The sequence below is a fragment of the Anser anser genome (genome assembly GCF_964211835.1).
Source record: "Anser anser genome assembly, chromosome: 16".
Lineage (NCBI taxonomy): Eukaryota > Metazoa > Chordata > Aves > Anseriformes > Anatidae > Anser > Anser anser.
The window spans coordinates 15,671,454-15,686,571 of NC_139737.1; the positions used below are offsets into that span (position 1 = coordinate 15,671,454).

General features: G+C 41.5%; 1 protein-coding gene across 2 annotated transcripts in view; it reads left to right on the forward strand.

The window, feature by feature from the left end:
* SAMHD1 (SAM and HD domain containing deoxynucleoside triphosphate triphosphohydrolase 1) overlaps positions 1-14,473 on the forward strand; it is a 30,275-nt gene extending 15,802 nt beyond the window's left edge. The window contains exons 8-16 of one of the 2 annotated variants that reach the window (XM_083801310.1): positions 180-280; positions 387-495; positions 1,073-1,164; positions 2,697-2,812; positions 6,841-6,980; positions 9,351-9,467; positions 10,338-10,442; positions 10,798-10,935; positions 12,507-14,473. In XM_083801310.1, the coding sequence (XP_083657436.1) occupies positions 180-280; positions 387-495; positions 1,073-1,164; positions 2,697-2,812; positions 6,841-6,980; positions 9,351-9,467; positions 10,338-10,442; positions 10,798-10,935; positions 12,507-12,629 (1,041 nt within the window). In that variant the 3' untranslated portion in view covers positions 12,630-14,473. The remainder of the gene's footprint in view (positions 1-179; positions 281-386; positions 496-1,072; positions 1,165-2,696; positions 2,813-6,840; positions 6,981-9,350; positions 9,468-10,337; positions 10,443-10,797; positions 10,936-12,506) is intronic. The other variant, XM_083801311.1, reaches the window with a different exon arrangement.
* Positions 14,474-15,118: the final 645 nt, after the last annotated feature.

Here is a 15,118-nt window from a genome sequence, read left to right on the forward strand (position 1 = left end):
TGCCCAGCATAGCTTTTGAAAGCTCTTTTATTGTCTTTGTTCTTAATTAGTTTGGGGTTGGATGTTTACCATAGGCAAGAAAAAATGTATTGGCACAGTCTTATAAAAATTATTCTGACATTGCTCGCACCATTTAATTTTTTATTTCTGATTTTTCTTCTTGGTTCCTGTGTTATTAGTGGCCCTACCGTGGTCGACAAAAGGAGAAGAGTTTCCTGTATGAGATAGTAGCTAACAAAAAAAATGGCATTGATGTTGACAAATGGGATTATTTTGCAAGGTACAAATCTTACAGTTTCTGTTTTTATTAAATTCCTACTAAAACAATGCTGCAATATTTACAAGTATGAGCTCATTGTTAAGCATTTTCTGTGGAATGTTTTTAGGGATTGCCATCACCTAGGAATCCAGAATAATTTTGATTATAGGCGGTTAATTAAATTCACTCGCGTCTGTGAAGTAGAAAACCAGAAGCATATCTGTGCCCGTGACAAGGTAAGTAGTGTGTGTGAGCTGAGACAGCACTCAGTAGCAAAATACGTGCGAGGTGTATCAGCAGGTTGCAGACAGCTAAGGCACGGTAAAGCCAGCCTTGGGCAGGGTGGTGTAGCCACATGCTGCATTGAAGGGGGCTGCCAGATGGATGCTCTGCAGCCCAAGAGGATGAAGTAGTTGCTGCTCTGGGATCTGCTGGCAGAATTTATCGGTCTCAGGAGGGGAGGGATGAGGCTACCCTCTGGAAGGGCACATGGCAAGTCCTTCTGAGGGTGAGTAGATAATCGCCAATTGGGCATGGTCCTGCTCTGCTCTTCTGAACAAGATGTGAATGTGGGGCTTTTGAAGCAGCTAGAAGTGCTCTTCTCTGTCTGGGTTGTCTGGGGTCACTCTCAAGTCTCTACTCTTCCATAGCTTGAGTCTATTTCAACATTTATAAATTGTGAAAAATAAGTATCCTGCTCTGCGGCAAAGGAAAGGCATCAATTCGTTTGATTCTAAAATTGTTTTAGTTTTGCAATTGAGACAATGTGAAAAGTAAAAGATTCTTTCTTTTTTTTTTTTTTTTTTGATTCAGGAAGTTGGAAATTTGTATGATATGTTCCACACACGGAATTGCCTGCATCGACGAGCATACCAGCATAAGATTGGCAACATCATTGAAATAATGCAAGTATTATACATTCTTTTTCTTGCACATCTTTTAATTTTTTTGAAACTGTATATCCATTTGGAATCTTCAACTAATCCATAAGTTGTGACATACAATGAAAGTCACTGGGCTGTATGACCAAAATCTGGATCTGTTAGAGTAGGTCCAGAGGAGGTGCACAAGGATGATCAGAGGGCTGGAGCACATCTCCTAGGAAGACAGGCTGAGAGAGCTGGGGTCATTTAGCCCCTAGAGAAGAGAAGGCTCTGAGAAGACTTTATACTGTATACTTATACAGTGCTTAGAGTGTCAAGAAGTTTGTAAATAATTAAATAATAATAATAAAAAAGCAACAACAACAAAAAGGCAAAAACAACAAAAGGAATGGGAGATAGGGTTGGCCAGGCAGCATTGTCCTTCCACAGGAAATTCGACTAGAGGCAGATTAATAATGCCCTGAAGAAGCACTGGACCAAGTTGTAGTTCTGCTGTTGTAACTGCTGACAGCAGAATTTGAATCTTTATCTACATGTTAAAGAGAGTGCTTGTCTCAAACTGACTGGTTAATGTTAAGATTACTAGCAGACTAAAATAAGGAGCAAGCTTACCTGTCTTCGTGTAATGCCACAGCAGGAATTGTTCAGGATCAATTTGGTTGCCTACCAGCATTTGTACTTCCCTTGATATCTAGAGAAGTTTCCTGATAACGTTCTTCTTTTTATTTTTTCTTCAAAAGCAAAGAAATATTGGTATTCCCAAATAATGGTCTTGGCTGCTGAGTAAGCATCTGCTGAGTTTGGAAAAAGCAATGTAGAGGGTTATACAATACAAGAATTACTTGTGAATGGTTTCATTTCACAATCTGCTGCTCATTGTGCAGTGGTTCTCTAGAGCACTCAGTTACACTGGCTAAAAATCCTAAGGTTTGGTAGGACGTTTGTGTAAGAAGTAAAACAGAACAGCCAAGAAATGTAGTTCTTGGCTTACCGTAATTATAGTAGCCTATCCAAGTGAGCATACGACCTAGAAACGACAGCAAGTGGTACTGAGAGCTTTAGAAAAACTTGACCTTCAGAGCATTAGGTTTTCCCAACTGAAAAAATACTGCACATACATGGGTTTTACCTTTATGAAGCTTTGTGTTCACTCTGTTAACTTCTGGAGCAATAGGTCTGTAAAAAGGATGTGGTCATCTATGAGGTGGCCTCACAGCCGCTGACTGACCGTCACTGTCTTACAGGGTTCTGCAGCCATCTGAGCATTATCAAGCTCATAGTCTGAAGCAGAACAAAGTGGACTTTCACATTTCTTGAAATAAAGTTAAGGTCTGTTCTGAATCTGTTTTCACTAAATGGAAAGACTCTGCTGAAATGTGCAATGGCAGCATGGAAATAGGACATATTGCAATGTGGTCAGGCTCTGCTGCATGTTTGGGATGCAGTTTAATTAGTCTCCTATTTATAGTGTGCTAAAGCATTTTTTTGTTTTGACACTTAAGCAATAAAATGTTTAAAGATGATACTGAAGTCTTACTTTTGCCTCAAACTAGGATTACAGAAGCCTTTCAAAAAGCAGACCGTTTTTTTGAAATAGAAGGCTCTAAAGGAAAATTGTACCGGATTTCTACAGCAATGGAAGACATGGAAGCCTACACTAAGCTAACTGGTAAGCATTCTCAAAAAATTTTTAAAGTGACAGAACACGAGCGTCTGTTAGAATAGGACTATTTTTTCCAGTTTGTAGAACTGTTGGCAGAGTGGGTCCTTGCCCATGATGAGGATTCTTCAAGTACTGCTTTTGTGCACAGATGGTAGGTCAGACCTGAAACTCTGTTCTCTCACATCTTGCTGAGAGAGCAAAACCTTCTAGCTTAATTTACCTTTATGTTTGTGGTGAGAGAGAGGTGCACCAACTTCTGATATTCTGCATGCATCCAAATCTAGGTTATTGTGAGCAGTGCTGTCAGGCAGTCATGCCTGTGCCCTAGGTTTGTTGTACTTGTTACAAGTGGGATGTAGGTCAGTTCAGAATGATACTACATCTAACTCCATCAGGTAGACGAGTACTGTATTTGTTTCATTGTGGGAAACTAGCCTTGAGACAGGTTTCAAAAGGCTCTGATGGGATCTGATTTAATTTGTTCGAGGCACTGTAACCCTGATTGTAAATGCATCTGAAGAAAATGGAATACGTGAACAAGTTATTTTATAGCTGAAAGTTTCTGGTTGCTTAGTCAAGAGCTTGTGAGAATTGTTCTCGTAGGGTAAATACAAGGAGCAGCAGGCTACTTAGAGATGTGGGGAAGTTCCAGTGTGATTATGTAGTGATGCAAATGAGTTAAGGCTCGTGAGGGTTTCCTGAAAAAATAGTCTGGCTGCTGGCAGTTGGTTCTCCAATGGCTGGGTCAGTGCTGTGAGGAAGAAATATTTAGAGAAATTACTAAATTCAATGTTCTCTATCATGTAGTTCACCATCTTCCCACCAGTGCTGTGTATTGGATTTGTCTGCCCCTCCTGGTCTTCACCAAAAGGCATGCCAGCGTTCCTCTGGTTGGTGTTCAGTGCCATGGCATCCCCCTACTGGTTTTGTGTAGCATTTGGAACAGAGGCCAGAGTGGACACCGTGAACCCTGCTGCACTGGGGGTTTTGTGGCTGGGGTGACTGCAGGGCAGAGGATGCTACAGACCCTGCAGAAGGGTGCTCCCAAGGACTGTCAGATCTTGCTCCATCTGGGAGCTACAGCTCACAAGGATTCCCAGAGCTACTTTCTTGAGTTTCCATCATCAAGCCTTTGCTGGTCAGCAGAGAGGCTCAGGAATTTCTGTTTTTGCTCCACGGACAAGGTGACAGAGGCCAAGGGCACAGTTGCAGATGTTCCTGTGTGCCATAATCTGTGTCATGCTAAGAGTCTTGTGCTGATGACCCTAGTGGTGGTTTTACCCAGCTGGGCAGCCAAGCTCCACCACAACCACTCTCTCACTCCCCCTCCTCAAAAGGAAAGGGGAAGGAAATAGAACGAAAAGGACTCAGGGGTTGAGATAAGGACAGGGAGATCACTCAATAATTATCATGGGCAAAACAGACTCAACGTAGGGAGATTAGAGAAATTTATTACCTATTATTAACAAGCTAGAGAAATGAGAGACAAAGAAAACAAACTAAAACCACCTTCGCCCCGTCTGTCCTCTTTCACCTCCTCACCCTGAACAGCACAGGGGAACAGGGAAATGGGGGGTCAGTCACTTCGCTTCTGCTGCTCCTGCAGAGTCACTCCCTTGCCCTGCTCCTATGTAGGGTCCCTCCCGTGGGATACAGTCCTTCTGAACTGATCCTGCCTGGGCTTCCCACATACAGCAGCTCTTCAAGAAGAAGAGGGCTCTGTACCGCAGGGTCCATCCATCAGGAGCACACTGCTCCAATCTGGGTCCCCCACAGGCAGCAGCATCCCCTAGGCCTCCTGCTCCTGCGTGGGCTCCTTTCCACAGGCTGCATCTCTGGCCCAGAGTCTGCTCTGGCAGGGGTTCTTCACAGGCCACGGCCTCCTTCAGGGCAGGTCCACCTGCTCCACCGGGGACTCCTCCATGGGCTGCAGCGTGGAGATCTGCTCCGTGTGGGACCCGCGGGCTGCAGGGGGACAGCCTGCTCCACCAGGGGCCTCTCCCCAGGCCGCAGGGGAACTGCTGCTGTGTGCCTGGAGCACCTCCTGCCCTCCTGCTGCACTGACCTTGGTGCCTGCAAGGCTGTTTCTCACTCCTCACTCTCCCAGCTGCTGTTATGCAGCAGGTTTTTTTTTCCCCTTTCTTAAATCTGCTCTCACAAAGGCACAAACAACATCGCTTATTGGCTCAAGTCTGGGCAGCGGTGAGTCCCGTTGGAGCCAGCTGAAACTGAGCCTTATCTAACATGGAGCAGCTTCTGGATTCTTCTCACAGAGGCTACCCCTGCTGCCAAAACCTTGCCACATAAACCCAATATAACCCTTTGTCCACCCCAGCCACATCCAGCCTGACCACTGATATGCCATGTTGAGCAGGTGAAGGGGCTGTGCAAAATGCTGGGATGAGAAGCTACCTGACCTCTCCAACACCATGCCTCTTCTGTGCTGGGGAAAACAAGTGGCTGCCTTTGAGTGGCAGTTACTATGAGAGAGCATGAATTGCAGTGTTGGGATGTGGAAAGCCAGGCAGAAAGTCAAGAGCTAAGACTTAAGTTCTGCTTAGGCAGAACTGTGCCCTGGGGGCCCTCTGGTCTGTAAGATCAGCCATGCTGTGAAGTTAGCACCAGGGCCCGCTGACCTGCAGCAGTATCTGGTGAGGAACACAGCTCAGGGCAAGGAGACCAGGTTTGTCCTCTGTCTCTTATTGTCTGCAACAGCAAGGAGGTGAACATTAGTGCCAAGGTTATCCTGCTCCAGAAGGAGAGCTTGGCAACAGGGAGAAGGATGAGAGGAGTACATCAATATCAGATGTAACGGTGGATCAAGAAGGATGGGTACGTTCTCCTCATCTTACACCAAGACACTTGCAGCCTGCACCCAGTGATTCCAACCTGGGGGATTCTGGGAGGACAGTAGGCTTGGTAGCAGTAGTCCAAGATGAGCAATGCTTCTGTGAAACTGTCCAACTGCCATTTGGATCTTTGGTAATGATAAACCTCTAGTGAGATCCTGCAGCAGTACATTCCCCGACTTTCTTCCACGATGGGTGAAGAACCACCTTTAGTTTTTGAATTTGTTTCTGATTTGACAGCAAATCCTAATTTTTGTAATGGATGAAAGAGCAAGCAGTTCCTTGCTGCTACTGCCTTTGCACAAATATGCGTTCATGGGCTTCTCACTTTCCATGGATTATCTGTTCTCTCAAGCTGAAGAGACCAAATCTGTTGTTCCATGTGGGGAAGTTCAACACTTTGATCAACCTTGTTGTCCATAAAAATAACCCTTGGTAAAGATGTTTTGGTAATCGTGGTTCATAGCTTGCTTACACAGTGTGTGGCGAGCTCCTTAAACCAGTTGTGCCAGGCAGGGTGTTGCAGAGCTAAACCTTCAGCATGTCACAGCTGCGCAGGTACTCCTGGCTGGGGAATGCAGACAGGTGCACGGAGTGCAGCTGTGTTGGTTGTGTGACCCCTGAGCAGCATCCTGACACCAGTGGTTTCAGGACAGCAAAATTAACCCTTCTGCTCTGACGGCACATCCAAGCAAACCTGGAAACCTGCCTCTTGCCACTCATATGGATTGTGGAAATGACACTGCGTACTTCGCTGTCACGTGGAGACAGGAAGGGGGACTTTCATTACCACTGTCCAAAGTCTGAGAAGTTCTGAAGATTTAACAGAAGTGCTTTCTTCTTTAATAAGATGAAATACCTTCCCCCCGAGCCAGTTAGTGCTGCTGACCAAGGCTGGATAAACAAAAAGAGGAAGCAACCTCCAGTGAAATAATTGTTGCAAGGGTGAGAATTGAACTAGGATTTTAGTCAAAACTTATTATGAATCCAATGATATGATATCCAAAATTATATTGTAAGCGAATTCTCAGTTGTCAGATGTGATATGTTCAGACATTCGCTGAAAGTGAGCATTTTTCCTGAATCAGCAGTTTTTCTTATTGGTTAAGCCACTGTCCTTGTATGTGCATTTTGCTGTGACACTGGATTTTGACATAGTTAACTGAAATAATACAACTTTGGCAGATAATATCTACTTGGAAATTCTGCACTCAAGTCGTCCAGAACTGAACGAGGCACGAGAAATTTTGCGTAAAATAGAACGGCGTGAATTATACAAGTTTCTAGGAGAGACTCAACCTGAAAAAGTGAATGAAATTCCAAAGGTAATACCCATTTCTGGAAGATTCTGAGTTCTGTCTTTCTAGAACCATTCTCTAAGTTGCTGACTTGCTTTTTTCCCTTTCCTATTTTTTTAAACTTGTTATTAAAAAAAATAGTGTCAAAAGTTCTATCTCCACCACACTGTTTTTATGTTGCTGAGATGTGGAAGACATTACGGAAAACTGGGAAGAGTTTTTATCTACAGACAGAAGAATAGCAAGAGATATAAACTCAGAAGTTGATTATTGCAGGAATATTTTCAGAAAAACCCTGTTGCATAAAATGCTATTAAGGTCCAGTGATTTGAGAAAGTTATTACTATCATCTTGTGTTCATTAAATTTTCAAAATAATAAGAAACTTTAGGTGATATTTTTGTTTTTAATCATAATTTGTTTGCTTTACTTTGAGAACAATGTGAATAATATTTTCTCAATTTCTTGGTGTTAGATTTTGTACTTAACGTGGGCATTCATATTTTTTTCTAGTGTTTGCTTTTCAAAGCACTCATCTGACATTGCATTATCTACTGTTGTCTTATTCCAAAATCATGTTATATTAGAGATAATGTTGCTTCTGATGGCTCACCTGGTCTCGTAAAGTGGTATACTGCGTTGACAAGTTAACGACCTGTAAACTTCAGCCCTGGTGCTCAAAATTTTCCATGCCAAATTTCCTGAAATGCCTGACGATATCTGGAAAGCTTTAGTAAAGATAATTCAACTTTTCTAAAGAACAAGGCTACGGAGAGACTAGGAGATACCTTATTGCTCTGTTCATCTTATCAGTTGAGGAGAGGCTTGGCTTCTGTTCTTTGTCTAAGAAACGTAGTGTTAAGAGATTCTGTGTATACGGGGGAAAAAAAATAAGAGTAAATACTGAAGAGGAAGGAAAACATCCTAAGACACACATCAGCACAATGCGAAGTGGTTGCATATTGATTGTAAAGTTTCTGGAGTCTAGGATAGCCTAACAAAAAGGAGATGGGCAGGAGTATAAATTGCATGAGTTCTACCTTCAGACAGCACCTTGTAGAAGCTTGGTTAGTGGGAAGAAAAACTTTCGCTTGGAAAATCCAGCCTGACACATTGAATCTTGTGTGTGTGTGTTGTTTTGAAGGGAGACTGTATCACTGGTGGTCTTACAATTACATCCAGCCAGCATTTTGCAGTTTCTGATGATCAGCTGGGGGCTTGGCAGGGGAGGACTTTCGCTTGCAGGCGTGTCAGAGGCTCTGCTTCCCCTGATGCACTGAAGATGGGCATCAGACAAGATGGAGCTGTCTGTTCTGCTGCTTAAGAGACCACACTTGTGTTTCATGACCCCCAAGCTGGCCACAGCAAGGGAAAAATCTCAAGTAGCTAGAGTGCTCAGTTTCCAGTTAGTATAAACTGGAATAGGCAATGTAAAAAAAAAAAAAAATCTATAAATGATGCAGAATAGAAATAAAAAAGCTTATAAAGAGTCTGTCTCCTGCCAGCTGCTTCCCATCAGTTACCTCCTGGTGATTCTTTCCTCTAGGCTTGCTCTCATTCTAAACCTTTCCTTGGCTTGAGTCACAGCAAGCCACACACGTGCTTCAGCCTGTTGATGTGTGCAATTCACTGCTGTTCTCCCTGTCTTTGCAATGGACAAACCTGCTTGTTGAATTCCTTCCCTTCTGGACCTGCCCCCTGGCTGCTCTGTGCTGCACTCAGCTTTTCTCCTTTCAGTCTCAGGTGCTCCCAGGAAATCTTCCTTCATCAAATCTTGCATCTCGCCCAGAATGTAGCAGCCCTGGGCAAAGGTAAACAGGCAAACTTCTCTCTCCTGCCTAGCCACAGCCTTTTAAAGAGAGCTTACACATTTCCATGAACAACTGTTCTCTACCACACCATACTCCTACACTTAGCTTTAACCTAACTATCAGCAGGGAGTAGTCTTCAAGGTCCAAAACCAGATAAAACTCTTGTGGATTTCCACTTTCTGCTTTTGAGGTGGGTTGCAATCCACTCCTAAGCTTGTCTAAAACACATTTGTGTTAGTAAAAGATTTGCTTGAAGGTACTTACTTTCTGTTTTCATGAGAACTTCAATATCCTGAATGGACTCTGTCCTTTCTTCCTGTTGCTAGGTGTAAAACTCTTTGGATCTTTGTAATTTTATAAGCTGATTTTTTGTTTGTTTCTTAAAAAAATAAAAAATAAATAGTAGTAGACTTATGGCTTTCTAAGGTATAGAAGGCTTTTGACAACCGGATTACTGTAGGAAGAGTTTGTCAAGCATGAAGAAATTAAAGCTTTGGGTTCATGTCATGTTCTGTTGTGTGCTTTGTTGCCTAGGCCTTGATCTGATAATGCAAAAATACAGTCTGAGCTGTTGTCTTTTTTTCCAGGATGAATATGATGGTCTGGCAGATGACATCGCTAATTCCAAGCCAGAAAAGAATCCTCCAAACGTGGATCTAAAGGCTGAAGACTTTGTCGTTGATGTAACTATCTCTTCTTTCGGAGTGAGCTTAGAGTAAAAACTACTTGATCACATACAGGTGTTAAAAGTCGGCAGTCCAGCAACTGGCTATTATTTATGAAGGCGAGTGAACCATGGGCTCCAGTGGGAGGAAGATGGGCAGGGTGACTCCTGCAGACATCTTATGCCTGGGGCATGGCAGTCACTCCCAGGTGCACACAGCGCAGTCCCCAGCCACCAGGAGTGTAAGGAGGAAGCCTGTGACAGGGCAAAGTTTGAGCAGTCTGCTAGTGTCACATAGCTTAAACCTTCTTCTCGGTTAATTCTCAGAGGAGCTAGTGAATGGCTTTTTGCAAAGCACATCACAAATCACTTCTAAAGCTGTCTTGCATTGAAGATTCATTTCAGGTTGGGGAAAATGACAGCAGCTTATGTAGCTTTAAAGTAGCTGACTACTTTAATTGTCCCACAAACTGACATCATGGGGAAGTGGGCTCTTCTCTCTGCTGACCACACAAATTATAGTGTCCCAAACAGATGTAAATAATGTTGGCTAACCCTCATGTTTAAAACTGTAAGCTCTGTTGCTGTCTGAGCAGGTTGTGTGGCTCAGGAAGGCACAGTGTGGTGAGGGAGCAGCATGGTTTTGCTATTTGAAACTGCAGTGTTTCAGAATGCTGGTGGGTACAAATGCGAAGGTCCACCTGGCAGCTGCAGACTTGAGAGGTGATGGAATAAAAGATTTAGAAATGCAAATGCCAGATTGTTTTATGAGGTAATCATTTGTTAATCACTGTTCCTTTTTTTTTATTACTGCCATTTACAGAACTATAGTATGTATTTACTTGTATTTGTTGTAAGAAAACCAATGACAAGCATTAACAAATGTCATTTTATTTGTTTTGCTTGCAAGGTTATCAATATGGATTATGGAATGAAAGATCAGAATCCCATTGATAATGTTCTCTTCTATTGCAAGGCTGATCCTTCCAAGGCTGTCAAGATCAGTAAAGAACAGGTAGTCTTTTACCTTCCTCAAATGGCCTTCTGAAGGTGATCTTCTTCACAGCTTGCAACGGAAACAACCACTGTCCTTCATGGTAGTTCTTGCAGTAGTTGTGGAAAGGTGGTGGAATCTGTCTTTGCAGGTATTGGGTGTGTGTCACAAGATGACTACAGTCATCTGGAGTCCCGATATCCATTACATATGAAGTGTTTAACTCTTTTGTTCTTACAGAAATATAATTCATTTAGATAAAGCTCATGGATTATAGTGAGATGTTCTTATTGCTTTGAATTTGTATTTAGATGAAGAAATTGAAGTTCCCTGGACTCAAAGAAAGAATGAAACTTATTTGTTCTTTATTCCAAAGGTTTCAAGGCTTTTACCCAGGACATTTGCAGAACAGGTTATTCGGGTTTATTGCAAAAATCTGGATCCAAATATTGTTTCAGCTGCAAAACAGTATTTCGTTCAGTGGTGTATAAAGAGGGATTTCACCAAACCACAGGTAACAAATTTGCATGTTATTTTCTTGTTCTAGAGCTTTTTACCTTTGTCTGTAAGCTTGCTCTTTCATTAAAAATCTAGGGATTTTGGCCTTGTCATTGTGGTGTTGCTGCTTCCCACTAACCTAGCTTCTGGTTTTGTTGTGGCTTGCATCTGGGTATGCTTTGGTTTCACTGGAATAGTGATGGATTTTCATTCGTTTAACTTAGGTGATTTGAAAAGTCATATTTTTATAACAAAAGTTAACATCCATGCAGCAACTCACTAGTGTATTGATGCAGGTTTCCTCATACAAATGCTTAGAATGCCACTGAGAGATCAAAAGATCTAGAGTGGTCTTATCAGTTCTTCTGATTGCTTTGGCTCTTTCCCTTTCCTGTTCACCAGCTGTTAAATTTACCTCTCCCATAGGATATACATGATCAGTCCATTGGATCTGAGTCAGAATGCAAAATCCCTGGGAAACAAGTTTGCAAACCTCTACTCTCTGGGCAACTAATCTGTAGTCTGAGTGCTTGGAAAGCCTTAACTGTTCTGTGTTTCCTTTTTCTGTCAATTCTCAGACATACAAGTTTCCATCTGAGAGACAGGAAGGGTTGTATGTTACAGCTCATCTGAAGTTTTGCACTGGGTACAGTGCAAGAGCTGCCATGGCAATTCAAATGAAAGCCTAAAGCAGAACCTGAGTTCATAGGCTTTGTTTTGCATTCCTCCTGCCAAAAGTTATGGGGAAACCTGTAACAACTGTGGCTGTAAACTGGTGATGCGTGATGCAGCATCCCCATCACATCCCCCTTGCAGGAAGGTGGCGGCCTTTGTCTAATAAAACTACGATGTTCTGATACTTCCAGTATTCTACATCAGTGTAAACAAGCAGTTATGGTTGTATCAAGTAAGTTTTTCTCAGTCAAGTCTGTCTTATGAGAGCAGTTAATTTCTGAAGGGCTTTTTGCAAATAGATTAAGTAAAAGGCTTTATTTTTCTTGTAGCTTATGGAGTATGGTTGTATCCTGCAACTGTATTTTTCTGGTTCAGAGTTATCCATCTTACATGCTGCAGGACATATATAACATGCCAAGATAGTCCCACCAGTCTATTTCTGCTTGTTCTTTCCAATGTTTGCAATGCCTGATCACTAAATAGGCAGTCTGACAAGTATGAGCACCACAGCCTAGACCGTACCAGTTACTGTACTGTTATATACCTTAAGAAGGTGAAGGGCACCTCCAAGCACCTACACCTGATAGACTGCAACAGTTTTAAATGACAAACTGGGAGGCATTCAGAGCAAAAGCTTATAACGATATTTCCAATTCATATACCAATGCCCAAAATACAAGCCGGCTTCTCAAATATATGGGGGATTTTTTTTCCCTGTCAGTTCCTACCACTAACTACAGCAGTTTCCATCTCTGTAATGCACGGTCTTCCATACTCATTAATTTCCAGTGCTTCTAGGACCTTGTATTTAATTTTTCTCCTATGCCTGATAGTGAGCCTCTTTCCCCTGGATTAGGATAGAAAGAAAAAATGAATGCATTGTCATTAATGTTTTCTGACTTTTAATAACAGGATGGTGATGTGATTGCCCCTCATCTAACTCCAATGAAAGAAAGCTGGAATAACAAAAGTGGGGATGAATTCAAGACAGCTTCAGAACCGAGTTGCAAGCAAAGGCTTTCTTTCAATAAGTAAAACTTCTTCTTTTTGCACTATTCAACCATTTTCTTCAGAAGATGGTTGACCCTGAGTGGCAACTCTTCTAAAATGCAATCTGATGCTCTGTAAAAAATGTATAGAACAATGCAGCAATGCATTTTACAATACAGTTTGTTTTTATGTAGACACTTAAACTAAGTGCATATTCAGAATGGACTTCTACAAAATTAACAAGTAATCTGTTATAGCAGAGCAAACTCAATTCTCATTTATTTTTGAATGTAATGGCACTGTTGCAGCAAGAGTAAATTCATTTAAAAAAAAAAAATCATCATAATTACAAGAAGTGCTGAAAATGTGTTAGTGCTCCTTCTAGTCCTGATCTTTTCTTAAGGTAATTGTGATGTTGCTTGAGCTAGTAGAAAAACTTCTAGCTCTCTTTAAACTTCATTTTGAAAAAATAAAAATAAAGAAGAGGAGGTGGGAGAAGAATCTTTTAATAACCAAAGATTACTTTCCTGGTATTGAAAAAGCTGATGAAGATGCAGGCCTCTTGCTGTAAAAGTGACCATGCAGCTTTTATTGAAGTAACAATGCATTGCCCTGACATGCAGCATTTTATTGTTTTTATAGTGTATTTTTGATACATTCAATATTACATTTTTACTGCTACACTGAACTGCAAAAACTGCTCAAAACTTCCATTATTGGAGTGTTTGCAGGAAAGCAGAGCTACTTGAATGTTTGTCAAGGTATGTGGTCGTGCACACAGTTCTTACATGGTCAGTGAGTCTTGTCAGGATGCTGCACGGTGCACCTCTGCTAGAGCAGAGCCACAAGTGCACGTTGTTTCTGCATTTCACTGTACTAGATAGACAGGCTCTTCAGGAATCCTTTAGTTATTGTATCCCTTCCCTGTATTTCCTGGCTCTGTGATTGCTGTTCCTGTGTATATTTCTCATCCTTTGTAGAACTGTAAAAGTTCTTACAATTTTCCTTATGGGCAAACTAATGTGAATGTTGCTAACTGTCCTGTTGGAAAAGCAAACTAGGAAGACTTTTTCCCTCTTGTTTTTTACTCAGGTCTAAGATGTTCTATTTGAAGGCTGCTTTCATTAAATAAAACCTAAAAGCTTGAAAAGCCTACCCTCAACATTAAAAATACAAAGCAAAGGTTCTGTAATGCTCAGAAATTGGAACAAGCTTTGGATTTTTATATCGGAAATGAGAAAATACAAGTTCAGCATTCAATTTTAACAGCCAAGTTTTTGAAACTAACACAGTGGGAAGCCACTGTGTAAGAAAACTGTATAACTTTTCATATCTGACTGTTTCCTTTGTCTTTTTGTATCATGGAAACTGACAGCAATTAGGCAGGAGGTGTAAGGAGAATGAGTGTTCACCTATTTTACAGATTTGGTTTGAAATAATCAGAAGCTGTTCTGCGCTCTGCTGCTTATGAACCTGTGCTCATGTGTTTAATGGTGATGCAGCACAGCCTCTGCTGTTCATATCTTTAACAGTATTTCAGATCTGCAGTGTACCAGGTAGCTATTAGGAAGTGTCTTGACCTTTTGAAAAGCTTTTAAAAAATGTATTATGCTTCAAGAAATAACATCGTAGAGTTAAGGCATTTGTCTCCATTATCCACATGAAATCAAGTATTGTTCAGACTAATGTAATTTTGTTATGGTTGCTTGGGTTTGTTTTGATGCTGTTATAAAAGGTGCACTTTATATTTGGGAAAAGCTTTTTGCTCATATTTAAGCAAAAACTTGTACTTAAGTCTATCAGATATTAAGTTCTGAGACAGAGCATTTCTTTTTCTCAAACACATTAATCTGAGCCTTTCTGTACTAAAATAAATTTATAAAAAATGATTTTAATATTCTTTTAATGAATTTCAGTGTGTGAACTTCATTAAAAACAGCACGGTTAAAACCAGCCCAATGTCCTTCTAAAGGACAAATGCTGATTTGTGGAAGTACAGATCCTCCAACTTGGAGATGAGCAAATGTAAAATAAGAAATTAAGTACAGTGTGAATAGTAACTGTGGTGGAGCCAGTTCTGCTGTAATGGGACCGTGGGGCTGGAATAGCTCTTACATGTTGTCCCAAGGTAGTGAACCCAACCTCTCCTTGTGCCTTGAAGTGAAACTGCAGCCAAATGCTGTTCCCATGCCTGGGAAGAGCAGGCAGGCCTTGTACTTCAGCATCCTTACAGTGGGCAGGTTGTCTTTAGGTACTCCTCCAACTATCATGAAGGGAAAAAGAAAAGTGTAAATGAAGGGACTGTAGCAATGCAAACTGTAGCCATCATACAAATATATGAATGAGAAAAAAAATCCATAACTATAACTGTTCATAGAATCATAAAATCCCAGGTACATAAAGAACAACATCATCAGGAGCAGTCGGCGTAGATGCACTGAAGTGCAGTCATGCTTGGCCAACTTGATAATGTTCAATGATGAAATGTCCAGCCCAGTAGATGAGGAGAAAGCAGTGAGTATTGTCTTCTTGGA